Genomic DNA, 25,035 nt, shown 5'->3' on the forward strand with positions numbered 1-25,035 from the left:
TCTCCAGTCTCGTACCACATTCCCGCCTTAGACGCCAGCTTAGCCGGAGGAAAGGAAAAGGTGGTTTTCACTGCTTGTCTCCGTTCCTTCAACCAGTCTCCTATTCTTGCCATCGCCTTCTTCGCCGAAATAGACAACTTCATCTTGATGAAGGCTGACTGTTTTTGCGACTTCCTTCTAACGAACTGCGACTGAGGAGAACGGGGAGCCGCTGGTTTAAGTTCCTCTCCAAACAGCTCAAGGAGGGAGCGAGAAAGCACTTTATAGTCTGCAGCCGCGTTAGAAGGTTTATCCTCATCCTCTGAAATTTCATTTAATTCCAGACTTCCTTCTATCTCCTTATCCTTATGGGTAGAAGGAACAAGGTCAGAAGGTCCTTGTTGATCCGAACTGTCGTGTGTACCTTCATCAAAGCATTGCTGATGAACACCTGTGTCAGGCGAAAATTCCTGAACGTCAGATGCGTCCTTGCGTCGTGAACTGGAAGCGTCCTGACGTCGAGAGTCCAAAGTGTCTTGGCGCCGAACGGCTGGTACATCCTGAGGCCGATCCCTTGCTGCATCTTTGCCTCGAGCGCTATATGTTTCCCGACATCGGGAGCTGGATACGTCCTTCCTTCGAGAGTTGGATACGTTCTTTGCTAACGCACTGTGAGAGTCCTTTCGTCGCGAGATGCATGGGTCCTGGCGTCGAGGGCTGGCTGCACCCTGGCGTCGAGAGCTGGATGCGTCCTGTCGCCGAGAGCTGGTTGCGTCCTGATGACGAGTGCTGGATGCGTCCTGAAGACGAGTACTGGATGCGTCCTGTCCGCGAGCGCTGTATGCGTCCTGTCCGCAAGCGCTGTATGCGTCTTGTTCGCGAGCGCTGTATGCATCTTGTTCGCGAGCGCTGCATGCGTCCTGCCGACCCACTTTGAATACGTGCTGTTGAGCGACAGACTGTCGGGAACGAGCGCTGCTTTTCTCCTGGTGAGGAGACCTGAAGGTGTCGTCGTGACGAGTTACCAAGTCCGTATCTCGTCGTCTAGGTGAAGGAGAGGAGAGGCGACGAGAGCTAGATTTAACATGGCGTAGAGAATCGAGGGAAGGTTTAGCAGGAGAAGAGTATCGTAACCTCCTGACATCACGAGGACGGAGTTGTTCAACTTCTTGAAACGGTGCTTCCTCCCTTGATCTCTTCAATGGCAGCCTGTCATCCTTACGTCTGCCCGACTGGAGAGGAGGGTGATTAAAAGCTTCTACTAGCGAAGTCAACTGCTCTTGCATGACCGCCATGAACGATCTCGCTACCGTTGCTGGGTCCTGCGGTTCCGAAGGAGACGGGCGTCAAGGTAAGCTGGAGGAAGGAGAAGGTTCTCTAGAGAATTCCCCGTAGCCTGAAGGAAGAGGAGATCTCTCATGTCTCCATGCGTCCTGCGGAGAATCATCCTCTCTAGTTCTCGTCCTTTTCGCAGGTGATGCGTCCAAGCCATCATCAGAAGGAAACGGTTCCGGGCTACTCCATCTACTAGAATGGGGCGAACGAAACCGCGTCAGATCAGGACGTTGCTTCCAACTCCTCTTGAGCGGTCTCGATTCCTCAAACTGCCATCTGCGTCGAGGAGAGGGGCTCGGAGAAGACGCTACCACTTCCGACACGCCTTTTCTGTGGCGGTCATAAACAGCCTGGGAAAAAGCAACAGGACTGCTTGAGGCGACGGCTGACCGAGGATCAGTTCCTCTCACCCCCTTACGGTCATCAACGTACCTTCTCCCTTGGTCCTGGGAGCTTGGTAGAGGTCTAGACCTAGGGGCATGACAGGATCGATCAGTCGCCACCTCCACTGCACTTTCACAAGCACTATCACTTATTTCACCTTCACTCTTACCTTGTTTTAAGGCTGCAAGTTGCTCCTTAAGAATTTGCATCTCAGCCGCCATCTTGACGTACTGAGGGTCATCCAAAGTAGCTACAGGTCCTGCTACAGGAGAAGGAGCTACTACCTCAGGAGCAGGTTCTAATAATACAGGGGTTAAGGGAATGGAAAGGTCTACACTAGCTTCACTTCCAGACCTAGACTTAGATTTAGATTTAGAAGCCCTCCTGACTTTATCTAATTCCAATCTACGCACATAGCGTTTCATATCCAACCATTGTTTCTCATCCAAACCCTCGCATTCTTTACATCTTTTATCCAAGGCACATTCAAAACCCCTACACCCCAAACAAAGAGTGTGAGGATCGACCGAAGCCTTCGGCAATCTCACCTTACACTCCTCATTCACACACTCGAAAACTGTTTCTGAGACATCTCAAATCAAAGAATCATCCAAAGAATAAACCAAAATAAAGCCAAAGCGATTGCCATCCACAGAATACGTCACCAATTCAGTAGAAAAACAGCGACACAGGGAAGCGAGCGAAAAACCCGACGGAGGACTAACAACGATGTTGACAGTCCAACCGGCAGAGATGATCTGAGGAATAGAAAATGGGAATGGTTCCAAGTACCACCCTGTAAGGGTTGTTAACCACCTAACCGGACACCTACCACTAGGCGGTTGCCGCGAGTTTTGAAAAATCTGCCGAACCGATAGAGACTATAGCTATATACATATAACTACCAGGTAAGTTCTATTCATAAAATGGAAAAACTTCTGGGTATCTGGATGGAACACCAGAGACAACAGTGTACTGCTTAGCCTCATTTCCCCTGATACACAGCCACAGAATATTTGGCAAGTATCCACACATCTTGTTATGCACTGAAAAACAAACTTACAGGAGATGCTAGATAGTCTCCAGGAGTGAAGTGCCACCACCTCCAATGCCAGGTGATACCTGTTAATGTGATGCCTCATACAGAGCCAGCAGGGAACCGCTGCCTGTGGCAACTGGAACCCACCAACACAAATTAGGCATACATAGTCCTGTAATTTCTGTCGTGCCAGTTACAGAGAGATCATGGCTAGGTCTTGCCATAACTCGAAGAGTCTCCATCCCTATCACCTGGTTTTAGTGACTGAAATTGCCTATTACCTCATTTCTGTGATTCTGGAATGTACCTGGCTGCGAACTACACTGAGTCTGCTACTGCCCACTTGTGTACCTGCACCATCAAGCTGTGCAGCTGGAAGGAAACCAGTCAGCTCTGCTTGTTGACGCATGCCACTACCACAGTGTTGCTGCTCATCAACACCAGAGTTTCCGGCTCCACTACTCAGTCCTGAAGCTCTTGCTGGGCTAAAATAAAGCCACCTTGAGTTTCAGGGCACTGATGTGGAGGTGTCTGTCATTCTGGTCCCACACACCTGCAACCAACATTCTTCCAGGTGTGCAATCTATCCCTAGCAGATGCTTCCGTAAAACAAAACACCTTGGTAGGGGGAGTGCCCAATGGCACCCCTAAAGAGAGGGTCCTGTCATCTAACTACCAAGTTAGTTCCTGCCTCACTTCCTCTGACAGAGGAAGATAGAAAAAGGTGGGACTCTTGTTGGAGACCCATCAACCATCATCCTCTACTAAAGGGCGGGGAGGTGAAGCCAGCCCTGAAGGTCCAATTCTACAATGATGACAGGTGACCCAGAACAACGTACCACAGCTGTACAGGTTGTTCCTGCCAATGATAGACCAAAATATTGATCTACAAGGCTGACTGGAATGATGCTCTGGAAGTCAATTTCAGTTCTGTGGCCTCCATCTGCAATAAGTAGGCTCCCTCTGCATGGAGATGTTCTAGTGACAGACTGGAACATAGATGGGCCAGGTCCGGGTCAATATAATAGACAGCACTGATTTCTCTGAGAACATATTTCCTCTGAGGGCTAGAGGCAGAGGAAGAGCCTTGCATGAATGGCTGGACCAAGGAGAATTCTCTTGCTCGGGGATGCATGGAGCAAAAAGAAGATAATGTCACTTTCTTGAGATTACTGAAGTTACATATCATCCCAATAACCTCAACAATAGGCATCTACAACTCTTTAGGAGAGAAACACTCACCAGAGACCTTGGTGATCTCTTAATCATTTGGTGTACTTTCCATTCAGTCCTTTGACCTGACCAGGAACGTATGCCTCCTTGTAACAGGCCAGGATGGTAATGAACAAGCCCCAAAACCTGTCCAGCTCCCATCTGGGGGAAAAAATTCTAAGGAGGAGGGAACTAGTAAGGGACCGCTAACACCTTTGCCTGGCCTGCCGAAGACTGAAGTCCAGGCAGGTAAGCAAGGCTGCGCACAGTTGTCAGCCAGCAATGACAACATCCGCCTGGGTCAAGGAAGAGCAGCCTCACTCACTTGAACATGAGCAGGAGCTGTTCCGTGAGTGTGCTTCATTATACTGAGAAGCTGAGGCATCTACAAGGGAAGAAGACTGAGCAAGGTGGGGCCCCCTTGCCTTGTCTGAGTGACTGGGCAGGTCACTGGGTCACCGCACTACGACCCCTGGGCCACTCTCTTGAAGAGCAGGAGTGGGGTGAGGGAGCACCTGCATACTCTCTGCTCACCGTTTCTTCCTGGCTTGCACTGGCAGCTGGGAACAGGTCCAGTGACCAGGGACTCTTGCCAACCCTGGTAGATGGGAAACTTGGGCTGGGGCTGGTACTGGTACACCAGGGGTCCAAAGAATCCTAGGTAGCAGTTGCATCCGTGTACTTGGCAACTGGAGCAGAAGTACGTACCATGGTATGGCCAACGAGAGACCAGACCTAGTACCAATAGCCTGGGTAAGTGGGCTATTGTATGGTAGGTAATGGGAGCAGCGATACCTGTGCTAGCAAGAGACCCTCAGCCCTCTATGCAAGAAGAGGGCTAGCTGCTGGAAGTTCTACAAGACTTCCTGTGAAAGAATGAGGAAACCTTCCTCTTACTCTGCTTCCTAGCTTTGGAAAAAGACAAAGACAAAAATGATGACAATAACAACTTCCTTGTCCTGTTCTTGATTTTGCTAAGCGCACCTTTGACAACAGCATGTGGAGGAGAACACCACTCAGAGATTATATATACGGAAGTATCTGGGAACACAATACAGCATGAGGGGTTACCAAGGAAGTAGGAGCAGTCTTACAGCTAGCAAACGCCATGGCCACTAAGTCATCCCATGCACAGTCAGGGCAGATACTGGCAGACCCTTCATGGTATACAGGTACTTATTAGATATTCAGCTTTTCCAAGAGGCCTAGAAAGGCACATAACTCTCCACAAAGCTTTCAGCCTCCATAAAACCTGAAAAATAAGTCAGATTGGATTGTTTTACTAACACTCCTTTACAATCCTTTAATAAACTTAAGAAACACACACAACATAATACATCTTACCATTATCTTTTTTTACAGATCGCAGCATCTTGAAGTCTATAGTTTCCTCTGTATAAACCAAATCAGCTCCATAATCAATGGCCATAAGCCTAAATGGTAAAGTGCACACCCGTACCATTGGGGCTACAATTATTTTCCTAGAGTACATCTTACTTTCCCTGCAAAAGAAAAAAAAATAATTCTTGAAGGACTAAAATACAAATTTTAGAGTTAATTTAAATTTTTCCTTTGCATATATACAAATAGTGGAGCAGATAACAGAAAAATCGTGCAAATGATGATACAAGCATCAAATTTAACACAAGTGTCCTCCAAGGTATACTAATCAAATCTGCCCAATTGGCCAACTGAAAATCCAAGATGGTGGCCATTTTCAAGATGGCCGCAAAAATAACCACCTGAAGTAGATGTTTTGCTTAGAAATATTTGTAGGTCTAATTTGCATGATCTAAGTGTGGATTCCTATGTTTTGAAGCCTGCTGAACTATATTTTCCTGTTTTAAAAGCACTCTGAGACATATTTCTCAAGATGACCACCAAGATGTTTGTCTTTCTTTACATAAGTTTTGTCCTGGCTGGTACATTTTCAAGGTTATGCATACCAATGCTGCTGTTTCTCGATCTGCTACTGTTCACATATGCAGCTGCAGAGTGATGTGCAGGGAAGCTCTGCCTGAGAGCACTTGCATCTTCCTTTGCAAACCTTCTTACAGGAGCACTGTCAATTTTTGACAACTTGCTGCAATCAGTGGTAGTGTTGTCCAATGTCTGCCATGCTTCTCCTTTCTGTGTCCACCCCCATTCAGCTGGACTGCTCATGTGTGGATTACACTAGGTTGCCTAGTCCCAGATGATCCCAGCCTGGTAGGCTGCACGCTTTATATGTTCTCTGGGGGCTGCCTGTGTTGGTGGAATTGAGTTGTATGGCCTCTGCTTGCAGGCAAACAGACCTATTCTTGCTTCGTCCACACCAATGGCTGCGCTTGATCTGTCATACATGAGGACAACGAATCTTTCCAGCCTCTGCATGTCAAGATCACGAATCAATGCTGGATGCTGGCTGAGATTGATGAATGTTTCAGTAATATCATCAAATACATTCCAAGTCTGCCATGCAGATTTCTTCGCTTTCCCATGGAAGGCAGACACAATGTCACATCCAGTGAATGCGTGAAAGTAGGGGATCCCTCTAGCTTTCTCAAGCCCAATTGCAGAAACTACCTCATGGACTGGAATCCATTGCATCTGGGCTCCTTGGCCAAAGGCAATCCACATTTCATGAAGATTTAGTTTCTGGAAGGATGGCAGTACAGATATTACTATGACTAGCACATCTGTGTCATTAGCCTTGATGATTATAGACTTGCTCCCATCAGTCGTTGCATCCCTAGTGTGAACAAATATTTGACTGTCAGCTTCTTCGTGACAACATGGGGACACAGCATCCAGAGACTTCACTGTGCTGCTAATGGCATCCTCTCCTTTTGTGACGATGATTGTGCTTGTCGTTTCTGCTTCACACATCTTTTCGGGCGGGAAGTGAAATAGTTCAGTCTTGTTGCTGGGGTCACGAAGGAAGCTTTGCCAGTTTCCTTGTGTCTTGCTTGTTCCTGTCACTCTTCTTCTGATTCCTTTTCCCCGCTTTGACCTTGTCCCTGATTTCAGACTTGATTTCTTGTATACATCAAAGACTATGTCCACCCACTTGTACCGAGCACCATAGGATTCCACCTTTGGGATGATGTCTTCTTTGGCATAGTCATTAAATGTCTTTGAAATACTTGGAGATGAGGCATTGATAAGTGCTGAGCCATCAATGATGATTGTATCTCTCTTTGGTTCTCCCACTGGGACATTCACTTGCGCTTCAAGAATTTCAACCAGCTGTGACTTCTGACACGTATGAAGCTTGCCGCTATCACTGAGAGATGTAGGGTATGACTGATTCTCGTGCTTGAAGAATTCTTGCAAGTCACACCGTCTGTTCTGGCTTGAGATGAACAGTCGCGAGAATAACCGAGTCATTTTTTCTCAAGACTGGGGGACAGATTACTCCATCTTCCACATACTGTGCAACAACTGCTTCTCCTAACTGTGCTGAGATTTCTAGGACTTGGTCATATGATATACTGAGCCCATTCTCATGGAGCATTTCAATTATTTGTCTCTTCCTCGTCTTGGCAAACACATATAGGCCCATGAGGACTGCAAAATGTAGATCCCAGTCCTTGGAATACCTGTGGACATCCTTCCTTCCTTGTATTTGGCAAAGCAGTTGTACTGTAGAAGTTGTGATGTAGCTAAGTCAGATTTTGACACTCCATGATGGAGTTGGGACTTGATGTCTGCACCATGTTCGATGATGCATACAAACTGAAGCAGTGATGGTGGCACAGCCTGTTCTAAGTCTTTGTCATGAAAATATCCCAGAGGCTTTTGCTAGATGGTACACTTCACCATAACAGGATGCTTCTGATAGGATTGAACCTACATCAGTTTCAACAGCCAACAAAACTTCTTGTCCTTGGTGATTAGCTTGCAGCTGTGTAATGTGCAAAAGCAGCTGATCCTTGAGTCGAGTAGGATGAACATCAGGCAGGTCAACACCAAGCTGTTCCAGCCTCTGCTTGTAAAGCTTGGTCAAATCACCAAGCTTGAAAATCAGTGGCCTCTCACTGGCATTTTTCATCTCGCAGATGTAGGTGACTAGTTCAGAGAAAGCAATTGGATATGCATCTTTCCAGTGTTCCTGTGCCTTTTCTTGCTCCCGCACCTTTAGGTATGCCCGTTCTCGGTTATACAATGCCACCAAACAGCCAGGGTGATATTTCACATCTGCACTTAGTTTGGTGAGAAGTTTTGTATCACTGAGTGTTTTGGCACATTCATTTATTCTCCTATTCACTTGCATTGTCATTGCTTCTCTAAGCTCCCCTCCTTCAGTTTCACAGAAGAAGCATTCTTTTGTTTTAGTTTCTTGGAGCTTTCATGGAATCTTACTTCTACTGCCCTCATCACTAGTACCTACATGACTTGCTCTTTTTTTCAGCTCGGTGCTACTCACATGATATTGTGCCTTATTTTTTCTCAATGTTTCCTCTACCCCAGAACCTTCGTCAAGTCTTGCAGGGTCTAGCTTGACTGGTAGTGCATTGAGTGAGTGAAACAGAGGAATATTCTTTGCCAGGTTTGTATATCCATTATCCCCTCTTCTGGCAGGATTGGCCTGGGGAGATTTTAGATCTTCTTTCTTAACCTCCTGACATAGGCAACACTTGGTCCAGTCTGTTTTCCATGATCGTCTAGTAGAGTTCGTATCCATGATCACAATGACGTTCAGAGTCGAGGGTTTATCCTTTTACCACCCTGTGCATGTAATAGTATAATAGGCCTCTTATGTCATGTAATATACAATAGGCGCTTTCCTTTATGGGATACAACTAGGTTCTTGCACTGTGCCATACACCTAGTCCCATTGTTCATTCAGTGTCATAAGTCCCGTGCAATCTGTACACCATCCAGGTGACTAAAACCCTGTAATCCTTGGTTCGGCTCTACCACTCTGGCATGTCCTGTTCATTCAGGTGTGGCTGCCTAACTGATTTGGGGTTGATTAGGCGACACTTGGGATACTAGTAGGTTGTTACAGTATGATGCCAACATAAGTTTCCTACTTAGCTGACACAGAACCCCATGTTGAGTTTCACCGCAGTGATATCACCAATGTGCCTTGGTAGTGCCCGACAATCACTCCTTTAATGCAGTGCCTTAACCATGTTATAAAACTAAAAAATATACATCAGCAGGCTTAAAAACATAGGAATCCACACTTAGATCATGCAATTTGGACAACTACAAATATTTCTAAGCAAAACATCAAGTTCAGGTGGTTATTTTGGTGGCCATCTTGAAAAATGGCCACCATTTTGGATTTTTTATTGGCCAATCGTGCAGATTTCATTAGTATCCCTTGGAGAACAATTGTGCCAAATTTTATGCTTCTATCATCATTTGCACGATTCTTCTAAAAAATTACTCCTATCTGCCCCACTAAAACCATATACTACTGGTATACAAAAGTATTCCTGGTACAAGCTGGAAACAGAAGCTTAGTAATAATGTGGTTTATGGGTTGAAGGTAGGTGAGTGGTGGGGATGTCTACTCACCTTCCAGTAACCTGTCACTTTTCCTTCAGTATGCAGGACTTTGTGGCACTGGTTGACGTGGGATTTTATAAACATCTCCGGCTTTTTTATCTTGGAAAATCAAAATCACCTTTGAAATATGAATACAAAATCATTGCCTTTCATATAATAGTCCAGTCATATTAGGCATATTTTAGTCCAATAAACGAAAGTTTATAAGCTGAAAATTGGTAAATAACATCTTTAAACACTTAGAAATAACATTTCAGAAGTCCCCATTAATTCACCCGGAGTTTCGTCCGCCATCTTGGAAAATGGCTGCCAAATTTAAGTTTTTTGCTATTTCCTTGAAAACAGTTCGTCTGAGAAAAATTACTATGAAGTACATAATTAAAGAATAATAAATCCTCTAAAAAATTCCTATGCATTTTTCTCTATAAGTGATAGTTTTATAGGTACATATATCAAATTTTTGTGAGTGCAGTATAAAATATTGGTACTACTCTTTTCCACACCACCCAAATATAGAGTATGTAGGCATTGCTTTTTTTTTTTTACGTGGTATATCCTTGAGGTCTAATCCACAAATATTTCTTCTCACTTCTCAGTCACATATTGGTTCTTAAGACTAAAAAATTTGATCTTGCCAATTTCCTTGGAAGCAACATTACAATAGAAGAAGATGGTAAAACACTTAAATTCCTCTGTATGTGAACCACCAGGATTTCCATGGCTAATATCTTGTTGTTTCTCATGATGTATTTCTTCTGATTCATGGTAAATATGTGCTGGTTACCCTTAATCTGTTCTTCAGTGCCACTGCCATTTGTATCGATTGTGGGAATTTCTGATTTATCCATTATTTCTTTCTCATCAGATGGGATAGTTGAGTTGAGCAGGATACACCTCGACAAGACTCACATACAATATAATCTTTTTGGCCCCCTTCCACACAGCTGCACATCCAAGCACAATTCTTTGTGCATGTGCACAATATCAAATGAAGTAACTTATCAGGTGCGAGTGGCAAAGTCATGGTGACAGGAACCAAGCCATTGGTTTCTCTTTTCCATTCCCACTGCTCGGGGAGTAATCGATTGCTATGCCAAAGTTATATACATGAAGAAAATGTTGTTTTGAAGCTGCTGCTGTTGAGGTAAGTCTTTCAAGTTTTACTTGCTGTTTCCAGCATACAGTTGCTCTCCTAAAACACTTCAATCGAATTGAATTCAGATCTTCTTCTTCAATACCTCCATATAATGCAATGAGCAGCTTTTCTTCTGTATCAGTCACTGATTTCTGTGTTGATGACCTGTATTAAATACAGCTGCATGTTTTCTTAACTCTTCTCTCTTCTGTAAAAGTCTGAACAGTTTATGCTCTCCTTGTCCCAAAGAAAGATGAAACTGTGTCACAGCTACTTGTAGCATGACGGAAAAGGTCATAATCTTTTAGTGAACCAAGGGAAGCTTGTAGATCAGAGAAAGTGTAGGTAATGTCTTGCAGACACTTTTCTGTGACCAGGTTTCAGGAAAATTACATTTCTATTTTCTGGTGTTAGTGCAGTCGTAAGTATTAGAAGGTCAACATCTTCTCCATCAACAACAATAAATCCTCTTTGACACCAAAGCTTTTGTTGGTCAAGAAAAATTTCTACCAAATGAGCATGACAAATATGACATATGGAGATAATGAGATGCAATTGATTGATTTGTTAGTTCTTACTGGCGTCGCAACGACGAGGTTATTGACGCCGTAATGGTATGCAAACACAGATTTGCACTTCCTATAAGTCAAACTAATAATAGCTGCGAGGGATAAATTTCTCTTAAGCACACTTTCCTCAACAAAATGAAAAACCTAAAGTGACTGAGGTGTTTGCATATACACTTAATGACCTTTGACTGAAAGTTAAACACCCATTCCAGCTCATAACCACAAGCTAAATCCTATGTAAAAAACAAAGGTTCGTATTTGTGTACAAACAAGCAATAAATTTCTCACACTATTTCAGCAAATTTTTCAAGTTATCTAACCTATACTGCACCATATATTCCCTTTTCTATATTGTTCAGTTAAAAAATCTAATTGATAAAACTTTACAATAGTTGTGTGGCCTGATTCCCACCAGTTGCCAACCAGCACATGTTACTGCATTTTTGGGGAGTCAAGCCCCCTGTCCAGGTCAGGGCACATCACCCTAAGTTAAGTTAGGTACTAGATAAGATCTAATTAGGTCTGGACCTTCCATTATAGGAAAGGTTGTCTATTTATGTATGACAAATCTGTCCTGGATCATGTCAAGATTTGCGAACCCACTATTTTTAAAGATAAAATTATACCAATTTGATTTATATATTTACTGGCAGTCCCCAGTTATCATGAGACTCGATTATCAGTGATCTGGTTTTATGGGGTTTATTTTGCACCGAAAATCAACAAATTTTCGGCGCCATAATGCACTGATTTCTGGATATCAGTTTCGATACATACCTAACAGAGGCACCATTACCCAGTTATCAGTGCCATATAAGTACGGACAATCGTCAATTATCACTTATCATCAAGCCATCAGAATGAAAACAGCACCGATAACTGAGGACTGCCTGTATATGTATATATATATATGTATGTATGTATGTATGTATGTATGTATGTATGTATGTATGTATGTATGTTTATGTATGTATCTATATATAGATATATTAATATAATTATTAATATAATATATATATATATTATATATATACTATATATATAATATATATAAATATATATATATATATATTATCTATATATATATATATATTATATCATCATAATATATATATATAAATATATATATATATATATATATAAGATATATATATGTATATATCATATATATACGGGTTATTTTGACGAGGAAGGCAAAAAAATCTATTTCTGGGTGATTGGCTCGTGTCGCCCTATGAAAGAGTCCTTAATATCATTCTTTCTAGGTAAAATTAGCCTAAAATTACCAGAGGAAAAACAAAATTAAGAAATGTCAGTAAACTGACTCGCTCAACTCTTAAAAAGAAGTGTCGGTATGATATAGGGCGAGTGTGGAACACTACCACGAGACAAACACCAATTAGAACTTCCCCTATCAGAATCCCCCCAAGAGAGAGCTGATACCAACGGGCGATGCAGCCTCTAACTACTACTATACTAGAGGACGCCACGGACAGCAGCGCCCCTAGTGGTCAATCCTTAATTAAAACATTAAATACATCTTGTCCTGCAAGGGGGGGGAAAACAAACCACAAAAAAAGGGGGGGTTTCATAGGGCGACACGAGCCAATCACCCAGAAATAGATTTTTCCTTCGTCAAAATCCCTTTTCTGGGCTCAGCTCGTGTCGGCCTATGAAAGAGTACCAGAGAAACAGACAAGATGGAAAAGGAAACAATGAAAAACAGTTTAAAATGATGGATATAATATAAGTAAATCAAATACAGCATACAAATTAAGCACTTAAACTAACTTATTATAACAGTAAAATAATAGAATGTTAGTAAACTTAAAGTACTTAAATGGTAAATAAATAAAATTACAGAGATGCATGTAAAATAAGGCAAATTGGGATTTACTTAATCAGAATACATAATTACAAAATATATATATACATGTGTCCTACCCTAGTATAAAAATAAGGGTAGGTACACTGAAATCCATCATTAATACAATTATTTCTAAATATATACAAACACATTGTGAGTGAAGTTCATCACAAACACAAAATGGTGAATATACAAACATATTGTGTCCTACCCTAGCATAAAAATAAGGGTAGGTACACTGAAGTACATATCAGTACAAAAGTGGTTGTCCCTAGCAAAAAAAAAAATAAGGGACAATCCACTATATGATACAACGGCTAAGGCTATGATGTTGAGTAGCCTGACGATAGGTTGAGGCATGTTGGTTGAAGTAGGAGGTAGAAAGGAGACCTGGATCAATACTACAACTACTAAACAGTATCAGGGGAACTATGTTTCCCGCTGCCTACTGCTGAAAACTTTAAAGATTCCAAGGACTTTAAATAATGCCGTTTAAAGACTGTCGGGGATTTCCATCCAGTATACTTCCTAAGATCCTCAAAGTTCAATATGTTGGAAATAATTAATTGAGGTGGCTCCACTCTGATATCATGCCATTTTCCTTTTCGGGAATGATCTCAGGGTTGGCTGTTTAATGCAAGTAAAGGATTTGCTGTCTAATGCCTTTAACTGATAAAGTACCACCTTTTTCTCTCATAAAGAGAGCACCTGAGGATCTAGAAGAAGTACAAGAAAGAAAGGCTCTAAGAGTTGATACTGGGCAGAGAGAAGGATCCTGTGGAAGTGGGATAACCTTCCAAGGAGCCCACCTTGCAAGAGGATCTTCAATTTTGGCTAAAAAGCTACGATCCGGAGCAAGTAGAACTTCTCCTGATGGGAGGAATTCCACATGACCCGCATCCCTGGATAGAGCCGACAGTTCTGAAATTCTAGCTCCTGAGGCTAGGCTTAATAAGAATAATGTCTTCCTCAGGAGCATAATGAACGTACAAGATGAGTTGTCAGTATCTGAAGCTAGTTTGAGGACATCATTTAAGAACCATAAAGAAAACTGCAGTAGGCCTCTGAGAAGTCTAAGTCTAGCACAGGCTTTAGGGATAGATGTGAAATAAGATTCAGTCAAATCTATCTGAAAACCTACTTGAAAGATTTTCTTCAAAGCCGATTTGTGAGTGGTAATCTGTGCTAGCTGCTAAACCTTTTCAAAAACAAGGATCTGAAAAAGGATATAGCCAAATTAACTGTCATGGTTGTGATGTTCGATTCTCTCAAGAAAGATGTAATTTTTTTAACAGCTGAGTCATATTGTCTAATGGTTGACTCTCTCTTATCTGATTCTAGGAAGAGAATGTTCTGTGGATCAATGTCAGCATCTTTATTAGCCGCAAACTTCATGAAGTATGAAATTTTCATTATTAAATGAAGTTTTATTGTATACTTACCGAACAATTATAGAGCCGTGATTTCCACGAGCGGCAGGATACTAAAATTCAAATTTAGCGTGTCGGCGTCGCAACACGGTGGTGATGACGTCATCTCCCTCCACTCGCGGGAGAACCAGGTACAACTGCCCAGGTGAATCCAATTCTTTCTGCCCGTCCGTCCACCTAAGGGGAGGAGGGTGGGTATAATCATAATTGTTCGGTAGTAATATACAATAAAACTTCATTTTAATAATGAAATTTCATTTTTATTGTAGTGTCCTTACCGAACAATTATAGAGCTGATTACACATTTATGGGAAGGTGGGATTCAGTGGACCACTAGTATTTTTAAATGGTTACATTTATTGCAATACCAGTAAACACTCAAGGTGTCTGTTTGTACCTTACATTGTAAGAGAGCTACAGCAGACTGTTACTGCCTCTGGTCGGTGCTCTTCTTACTATTGTAGAGGAATTGGAATTTGACCAAAGTTAGCCTCTACAGGAGTGGAATCCTTCCGTAGTTCAAGCGAGTCAAGGCTGGACTGACGGAGGATAGTAACAACAAAAAAAAAAAAAAAAAAGATTGCCCTTGCCATGGGCTAAGACCAGAAATTCAATCATACAAAACATTTGTCACCAACACCGATTTAAAAACATATATACCCAACCATTGTAAAATCTGACCTAACAGACTGGTGAGTATCCCAGGTACTCAGTACCCCCAGCTTCCCTTGAAACTCGACAAACCTATTCAAGGTGAAAAGTTAGCATAAGAGGTGACGACCCCTGTGCCGTTTCTCCCAACACCATGCCAGAAACCGCCACCGGACCTAACGTTTTACAATTCTCGAAAAACCGTTTCTATCTCTTTGAGATAATGACTCGCAAAAACCGAATTCGATCTCCAGAACGTGCTCTGAAGAATCGAAGCTAAAGATAAATTCTTTCTGAATGCTAAAGAAGTTGCCACTGCTCTAACCTCGTGAGCTTTAACTCTCAGAACGGAAAGATTGTCGTTCTCGGACGCGAGTGAGCTTCCCTGATAAGCTCTCTAATAAAGAACGATATAGCATTCTTAGAAAGAGGACGAGAGGGATTTTGAACCGAGGTCCAGAGCTTAGAAGATTTGTCCTCTGATACCCTTAGTGGCAAACAGGATACTGCTTAATAGCCCTGACTGGACATAAGAGCCTTTCTTCCTCCTCATGTCCAACCAAATCAGATAAGTTCCTTACCACAAAACTCCTCGGCCAAGGATTAGAAGGGATCTCATTTTTGGCTAGAAAGGTCAAAGATACCGAAAATACAGCATTGCCTTGAGAGAAACCGACTCTTTGTCTATAGCGTGCAATTCGCTGACACGCTTAGCAGAAGCTAGTGCAATAAGGAAAGAGTGCCTTCTTAGTCAAGTTCCTGAGTGAAGCCGACTTCAAAGGCTCAAACGTGGCCCCATGAGGAACTTAAGCACCACATCTAAGTTCCAAGCCACTGTATCTTGCGGGAGCTTAGTGTTTCGAAAGACCTAATGAGGTCCGACAGATATGAATTGGAGGAAATATCCAAACCTCGATGTCGAAAAACCGAAGAGAGCATGGCTCTATATCCTCTGATCGTCGAAGGAGCCAGTTTCTTAGAGTTCCTAAGAAATAGAAGAAAATCTGCTATTTCTGTTAAAGAGGTCGCAGAAGTAGAGACTTTAGCACTTCTACACCACTCTCTGAAGATTCTCCACTTCCCTTGATAGAGTTTGTTAGAAGACTCTCTCCTACAACGAGCGATAGCTTCTGCAGCTCTTCTTGAAAATCCTTTCGCTCTGACAAGATTCCGGACAGTCTGAACCCTGTCAGAGCTAGAGCGGACAAGTTTTTGGTGGAAACCTCTTGAAGTGAGGTTGTTTGAGAAGCCACTTCTCTGGAGGAAGAAGTCTGGGGAAGTCTACTAACAACTGGAGAAGGTCCGGGAACCACTCTTTCCTGGGCCAAAAGGGAGCGATTAACGTTAGCGTTACATTGCTGTGCGACATGAACTTGTTCAGCACCTCTCTTATTAGACCGAACGGAGGGAATGCATAAGCTTCCAGACCCGACCAATCCAACAGCATTGCGTCCACCGACCAAGCTAGAGGATCTGGGACTGGAGAACAAAAGAGAGGAAGACGGTTGTTCCTCGATGTCGCGAACAGGTCTATCGACGGTCGTCCCCAAAGGCGCCAAAGTTTCTGACAAAATCTTGTTGTCCAAAGTCCACTCCAGAGGTAACACTTGCTGTTGACGACTTAACTCGTCCGCCAGGACGTTCATCTTTCCCGGAACAATCTCGGGACTAGCTGAACCTTCGCTTCGTTTGACCACAGGAGGAGATCCTTGGCTACTTCGTCAGAGAGAAAGACTGAGTCCCCCCCTGTTTCCGCACGTACGAGAGAGCCGTGGAGTTGTCGGAATGCACTGCCACTACTCGGCCTTCTACTAAGCTCCGAAACTGTCTGAGCCCTAAGAAAATTGCTAACAGTTCCTTTTACATTTATGTGGAACTTCTTCTCCTTCTCCGACCAAGCTCCTGAAGTCCGTTGATTTCCCAGTAGGGTCTCCCCAACCTGTGTCCGATGCGTCGGAAAAGAACTGTAGGTTCGGGAGGATGGGTCGTAAATCTAACCCTTCTTCCAACCTTGCTCGAGAGAGCCCACCACCTTAGGTCCTCTTTTATTTGATCTGTGACAGGAAAGGTAATCGAGTCTGGTTGTGTCTTCCTGCACCAAGAGGCTCTCAGGAAAAACTGCAGAGGTCTCATGTGCAGTCTTCCCAACGTCACAAATTTCTCCACTGACGTCAATTTGCCCAGGAGCCTCATCCACTGATTGGCAGAACTTACCTTTTTGTCCAAGAACTCCTGAACTGTCTCCAGACAGCCTTGAACCTCTTCGTGGGACAGAAAAGCCCGAAAAACTTGAGCATTCAGAATCATCCCCAAATAAAGGATGCTCTGAGATGGAACCAACTGGGACTTCTGTTTGTTGACCAGAATTCCTAACTTTCTGGCAAGATCCAGAGTTGTTCCAAGGTCCTTCATGCACCGACTCTCTGATTCCGACCGGAGAAGCCAATCGTCCAGATAGAGGGAGATTCTTACTCCTAATATGTGTAGCCAGCTTCCTATCAGGGGATAGAACCCTGGTGAAAATCTTGAGGAGCGGTTCGCTAGTCCGAAGCAAAGCGCCGAAACTGAAACACCTTGCCGGTTCGAACATGAACCTCAGGTACTTCCGAGATTCGCGATGTATCGGAATGTGAAATAAGCGTCTTGCATGTCCAGAGAGACCATCCAATCCCCTGTCTGATGGACTCCAGAACCGACCGAGTGGTCTCCATATGAAATTTTGTTTTTCTGGACATGCAAGTTCAGGGCGCTCACATCCAAAAACCGGCCTCCAGCCCCCTGATGACTTGGAACTACAAAAAGGCGATTGTAAAATGCCTGGAGGAAAATCCCCTTCTATCTGTTCTATCGCTTCTTTTGAGAACAGCGCTTCCACTTCTGCGGCTAGCGCCAGAAATTTGTCTGAGCCCGGAGAGTATGCCTGGAATGGAATTGGCACAGGTGAGAGCGAGGGAGGTGAAACGAGAGAATACGATAGCCGAACTTGAGTACTTGCACTACCCAGGCTTCTGCTCCTCTGTTTTCCCATTCCTCCCAAAACAGAGCCAGCCTGGCTCCCACTGGTGCATGAAGAACCGAGCTTTCATTTGGAAGGTTTGTTAACCTTGGCCGAGGCCTTAGACTGAGGTCGCAAATTCGATTTCGGCCGAAAGAAGCGCTTGGGTTTTCTCCCTCGAAAAGGCGCTTGGGCCAGAGGAGAAACCGAAGGAACAGTCTCCACAGGAGCTTTAGGTCTCTTAGTAGACTGTGCCAGTAAATCCGAAGTAGATTTCTTATCTAGCGCAGACGAAATTGACAACACTACATCGTCTGGAAAAAGGTTATCTTTCACAAAAGGAGCAAACAAGAGAGCAGACTTCTGTTGGGACGTAACCCTTTTAGAAGCAAAGGAGAGCACCAAAGTTGCCTTTTCTTAAGGGTACCAAAGCGATTGAGCGAAGCTAACTCATCACATCCATCCCTAATGGATTTGTCCGCACAGGACAGAACACCAATCCAATCCTCCGCTAACTCCTGGGAAAGAGAAGGACAGTCTTCGATCTTGGCCGCTAAAGCGCCAAATAGTCCAATCAAGGAAGCTAAAGACTTCCAAAAGTTTAAATTGATTCTTTACAACGTGGTCCAACTCAGGCGCTGTAAAGAAAACTTTCGCTGCGGCGAAAGCAGATCTTCTAGAGGAGTCGATAAACTGGAGAAGTCTCCCTGGGGTGGAGGAGGCAGAAACTCCCAGAGAAGGAGCTTCCCCAGTTACATAAAACCTATACCTCTTACGAAGCAACTTAGAGGGAGGGTAAGCAAAAGAGCCTTCCCTAAGTCTCTTTTCATAGACATCCATTTTCTCCGTCTCTTTCAACGAATGTCTAACCGCTTTAGATAGAACAAGTTTTGGGAGGAGAGGGTCTGAAGTTTTCCTCCTCATCAAAAAAGTCGAAGTTGGGGAGCGCGGAGCCGCTTTCTCAAAATAATCTGGATAAGAAACCAGAAGAATCTAAGGAGACGTGAATAACACGAGAGGTGATGTGAATCCTCCTCCTCTACTTCTTCTTCATTCTCCGATACCGCCGAAGAAGTAGACGGAACTACAACCGGGATCTGAAGGTTTCGAACCACCCCCCTTGACTCAATTCATCCAGTGGTTACACATCTCTAACTGCTTGCGCAAAGGCGCCGAGACGAATCAAAAACAGTTAACGTAGGCTTGGAAGAGCCTAAATGTTCAGCAGGAGGCGGAAAAACTACTTGCGCCTCGCTCGGAGCCGCCGAAATTCGAGGCGAAACAGGCGCATCAGGCGTAACAGACGAAAAAGCGCCTAAAGAAACACCCTTAGAACTGCTAGCTACAGCGCTAAAACCACAATCTCTACTAGTAGATGGAGCCGAAAAAGGCACATTGAGCGACGAACGAGCCGCTAACGGTCGAGGCGCAACCCTACTCTCAGGCTCCTTATACCACTTACCGAACTTTGACTGGAGGAGGCGAAGAATCGGCGCCTGAATGCCTCTTTAAGGGACGCGAAACGGGCGAATCTCGCCAAGAGCGCCGTGCGACCGGAGACGAATCGCTTGAATCATTTGAAAGGCGTCTGACCGCAACACCTTTCCAACGCTTAACCGAGCCCTGTTGAGGGCGCAACAGGCTCAACAAGAGAGGCGCCTGTCTGTGGGCAAATCCCGATCGACTCCCTTGGACTTCCGGTATGTCTTCTCCCCGGTGCGGGGGAGCTGGACAGTGACCTTTGTCTAGGAGACGTGTCAGGACAGACAGACGCACCCTCAACTACACTCTTACCTGAGGCCGCTTTCTCCAAAAACGTCTTAACTGAATTACCAAGTTGCAAAACCGTATTCGCTAGTACCGAAAATTTCTGATCTAACCTCGATTCCAGACTGGCAATGGTGTCGGAAGAAACTACACGGGAAGCCGGAGAAGTGGATTAGTAGGAGGAATAGGTGTAGTTTAAAGGAGACATAACAATTTGAGGAGAAACAGAAGGAACAGATGCATCGCAAGACGAAGCAGAGCTAAGTCTACTTTCCCTAAGCGCTGCTTTTCTATCTGTCTTTAGCTAATTTCTCCGAGTATGAACTAAAAAACTTCCATTGAGAATCAGTCCAATCACTACACTCGTTACATGTTCGATCTGCTGAACAAACCTGTCCCCTACACTTAACACATTTAGTGTGAGAATCATACTCTAGCTTGGATAATCTAGTTTTACATCCTGAGATGCAAAACCTAACTCCCGACGGACTAGAATCCGACATGGCAACGCCTAATAAAAAGCAAAATAACAACAACGCCAAAAAAGAGTACTTCACCAATTCCGAAGATCAAATCCACAAGAAAAAGCGAAGCAAAGTTATCCAACCGCACCGACCACCGATGTTCACCGGACGCCGGCAGGAAAAGAATTGAATTCACCTGGGCAGTTGTACCTGGTTCTCCCGCGAGTGGAGGGAGATGACGTCATCACCACCAGTGTTGGCGACGCCGACGCGCTAAATTTGAAATTTAGTATCCTGCCGCTCGTGGAAATCACGGCTCTATAATTGTTCGGTAAGACACTACAATAAAACCATAAAGTTAGGGTCTGGAGAGTTCTTGAGGAAGCGAACACAGTCCTCATTTGTACTGATTGTGACATTTGGGATTGGGGATCCGTTGAGGTCGGAGACCCAATTCCAAAAGAAGAGGATACCAGTTGCTCTTGGGCCAATCCGGTGCAATCAGAGCTACTATCCCTTTGAAAGACCTTAGTTTGTCTAGGACTTTCAAGAGAAGATTCACTGGAGGAAAAAAAAAATATAAATTCTCCTCCACTGATTCCAATCTAACGACAGGGCGTCCGTGGCATAAGCCAGAGGGTCCAGGTTGGGGGCCACATAGCAAGGGAGCTTGTGGTTCGCTTGCGAGGCGAAGAGATCCACTTGGAGACCTGGGACTCTCCGGCTTACCCCACTGGAATGACCCGACGTCCAGAGACCACTCTGATTCCAGAGGAACTGACCGGGCACGGGCGTCTGCTATCACATTTCTTACTCCTGCCAGGTGAGTGGCAGACAGATGCCATTTGTGTTTGTTTGCTAATGCAAAGATGGCTATCAGACATGGTTCACATGCTTGGATTTGGACCCTCCTCTGTTGATGCAATGAACTACCACTGCACTGTCCAAAACTAGCCTTAGATGAGACTTCTTCGGGGGAAGCAGTCCTCTTCAGAGTAAGAAATACTGCATTGCTTCCAACACGTTTATGTGGAGCTGGCGAAATTGAACTGACCAAGTCCCCTGAACCTGCTTGAATTGAGAGTATCCCCCCCACACCCGGACAGGGAAGCATCCGTGTGAATGGTTAACATTGGGAGGGGATATTGAAGGGGTACCTTCTTGGCTAAGTTCTTTACTTTTGACCAAGGCCGTAGTTGGTTGCGGAGGATCTGTGGAATTACTGACACTTGTCTCGATATTTGGAGTTTGCTCTTGACCGCCAAATTCGATTTATATCTTTCAGCCTTGCTTTCAGAAGGACATCTGTTACCGAAGCAAACTGAAGAGACCCTAGGATTCTCTCCTGGTTTCTTCTTGATGTCTGTTTGCATTTGAGGAATTGCCTGACAGATTTTGCTATTTCCTTCCCGTTTGGCCACTGGAATTGATAGATTGTGGAAGACAAATCCCATTGGATTCCTAGCCACTGAAATGAGATCCGGAGTAAGTCTGGATTTCGTTTTGTTTATCTGGAACCCCAGATGTTCCAGAAAGTGAACTACCTTTTTGGTAGCTTCGAGACATTCCTCGACTGTTGGTGCCCAGATCAACCAATCGTCGAGGTATGCCGCTACCATGATTCCCTGAGCTCTCAATTGTTGTACAACCACTTCTGCTATCTTTGTGAATACCCTGGGGGCTACATTCAGACCGAAGGGCATCACTTTGAATGAGAATGTCTGATTTCCTAGCCTGAATCCTAGGAATGGGCGGAAGTGCCTGGCTATAGGGATATGATAGTATGCGTCTGTAAGATCGATGGAGCATGTGACGGCTCCAAGCGGAAGTAGGGTCCTTACTTGCGAGAGGGTAAGCTCTTGAACTTGTCGCAGCGAATGAAAGAGTTTAGCTTTGACAAGTCTAAGATTACCCTTCTTTTTGTTGAGCCTTTCTTTGGCACGCTGAATAAGCGCCCTTGAAATTTTAGATGTTTGACTCTCGCAATAGCTCCTTTCTGAAGGAGTTCTTCCGCGTAATCTATCAATTCCTTTGACGGTACCTGATGAAATGATTTTGATTGGAGGGGGATCTTTGATCCAAACTCCAGCCTAATCCTTTGGACACTATGCTCTGTGCCCAATTGCTGAAACCCCACCTGTGGCGGAAGAGGAACAGCCTCCCTCCTACCTGGGGAGCCTCATTGCTGATGGGCGGGGGGTTGGCCACCACGCCCTCCTCTGAACTGCCTACTCCTCGTGCCCCTTCCTGCGCCACGCTGACGAAAGTAACCTCTCGCCCTACCCCTCGGTTGAGAGTAGCCTTGAGCCTCATAAGCAGGGTTAAAGGCCGCGAGATAGCGTAGGAAGTAGATGGTTGAGATTGCTGGGGCACCAGGAGGAAAGGTTGGTTCTGTTTAGATGTGAAGGTTTGCCCCTGTTGGGTAAACTGGGACTGCCTGCACAAACTGCTGCTGATGTTGAAGTTTTTTTATAAGGCTCGAACCTCCTACCAGCCTTCTTTGGTTTCTTGCCAGCAGTGGGAACGGATTCCTGTTTCCTCTTAGAGGAAATACCCCACCTAGCTCTAAGGCTCTGGTTGAGTCTAGCAGCTTCGTGGTGGACCTCGTTCACTGCGGACTCTGGGAAGAGATTCCGCTCCCCACATGCTCGCAGCCAAGAGTCTATTAGGCTCATGCCTGATTGTACACTCTTGAAGGACATGCTTCCGGCAGTTCCTCCTGGCCTGGAAGAAGTCAAAAAGCGCTGACAGAACCGTCTGAAACTGAGATTTCGCCAGAATCTTGAACAGCGGTTCCGTAGCGTAGGAAAGAGCAGCCCATTTCCGTAACGATGAGAGAGTTGAGGGACCTGCCAAACCTAGTTCGCGCATCGAACTCTGCCTGGATTAGGGAATCCGGCAGCCTAGGTACTTTCTCACCGAACTGGTCCATGGCGCAGTCCGGCTTGAGTTTACCCATCGTGAATGTAGCTGGCAGGTTTTCCCACCAACTCTCCGAAGGCGGGGAAGAGTGGAGAAGTAGACTCCGACTCCCTCAACTGTGGAAATGGGCTCATCCTTGAGGACTGCCTGAAGAGCCTTCTCCACCAATTTCGTGGCGAACGGAAGAGAGACCTCCTCTTCCGTTCGCGAAAATAGTGAAGGGACTCTTGTAGGCCTGGAGTTTAGTAGTACACATCCCAGTCCTCAAGGCAGTGAACCCATTCTCGCTGGGCGTGATCTCTACTGTAGAGAACTGACTCCTTCGAGATCTTGTCCTCTCTCGTGAGAGCCGTTGGCGTCAGCCTAGCATACCCGATGAAAGGCTGCGTCAGACCCGGAGGGTAGAACTCGAAGTCCTCAATCCTTCGAGTACCAAACTCCGGGATCGAAATCATCCCGTCCTTAAAAGGGGCGTAAGCCGCTACTCTCCACGGATTCTCCATAGAGAAAGCCGGCAGGGAGTCGTAAGGCGGAAGTTGGAGAATCCCCGTGCTAGATGCAGGGGAGACTGGGGGAGGAGCCTGAGTTAGCCCAGCCACTCGGTCCTCATTCTCTCTCATTCTATTAGAGAGGTCCTGGATAGACTGTCCAGTTTTGAGACAGACTGTTCGATAATTGCGCGAACATCTGCTCAAAACGTGTTCCCAATGCTGAGATTTGGGAACCTACCAGCACCCCTACCTGTTCCATCACTCCTGGTGAGGCAGAAGAGGGAACGCCTGTGCTGGTGCTTGCCGCCCCTGCCGGCATAGCCGGAGCGGAGGCAGCGGAGGCGGGAGAAGGCAGTGACTCGGTGGTAGCGCGAGCCTTCTCCTTCGAAGCCTTGCTTCTGGAGCTCTTCGACTGGGAAGAGCTCGGCTTCGCCTTCACCGCATCGGCATATGAAGTCGACGACTTTCTAGAAGTCGACTTGGATAAGGTCTTCGGTTCTCTCTTTCCCTTCTCCTTAGGAGGTACAGAGAGAGCGGGAGGGCGGCTAGGGATCTCGGATCCCGCAAAGCCTTGGAAAGAGGCGGAAGAAGAAGGGACAGGAGAAGATCCAGGAGCGCCCAAGGAAAGACCTTGGGCGCCCGACAAACCTACCTCAACCAACAAATCCTCGCTAACTACCGCCATTGGCTCAAGGTTCAGGTCCAGGGCAGCGACGTCCGGAACCGACTCCTGGGAGGCTACGACCCCAAACGATTGCTGGAGTTCTTGCTGGATAGAGGCTATCAATGGGGCAGCGGACAAGGGATCGACGTAGCCCGTCGACTTGCCCGCGGGGAAGATCTGGATGGCCAGCTTCCTATCTAAAATGTAGGGCTGGCCCTTGGCGGCGTTTTTCCCAAAGCCGCCCACCCACGCTTTCAGGGTGGCGAGGGCGACTTCCCTCACACCGCTAGCCTGAAAGAAAGGTGATTAGCTACCAATTGTGGGACAGGGTTAACAAACTTACTACTAGAAGTTGTTAGTAAAATCATAAGTAAGTCTATAATGGACATACCCCATCTCCCAGCTGACCGACCAGGTCGTAGCATATAGCGCAGGCTTCGGGGTGCCAGACGATCGTCTCATTGTACGACGTGGCACACGGGGCGTGAGACCTGCACTCGTCATGTCCACCAGGGGTCGTAGAGCGTCGCATTACAGGCTAGGACCTGGCAGTTGGTAGCCTGTAAGTGAAAAAGTACATGAGTACAGAGTAAACACCTTACACCGCCTAACATATGCTCCGCTGGTGC

General features: G+C 45.2%; 1 protein-coding gene across 1 annotated transcript in view; it reads right to left on the reverse strand.

The window, feature by feature from the left end:
- LOC135217660 (tRNA-dihydrouridine(20) synthase [NAD(P)+]-like) overlaps window positions 1-25,035 on the reverse strand; it is a 127,637-nt gene that overhangs the window by 98,392 nt on the left and 4,210 nt on the right. Inside the window, exon 2 of the mRNA XM_064253627.1 lies at window positions 5,294-5,451. Within this exon, the coding sequence (XP_064109697.1) occupies window positions 5,294-5,451 (158 nt within the window). The remainder of the gene's footprint in view (window positions 1-5,293; window positions 5,452-25,035) is intronic.

Source organism: Macrobrachium nipponense, chromosome 7, assembly GCF_015104395.2.
Source record: "Macrobrachium nipponense isolate FS-2020 chromosome 7, ASM1510439v2, whole genome shotgun sequence".
Classification (NCBI taxonomy): Eukaryota; Metazoa; Arthropoda; class Malacostraca; order Decapoda; family Palaemonidae; genus Macrobrachium; species Macrobrachium nipponense.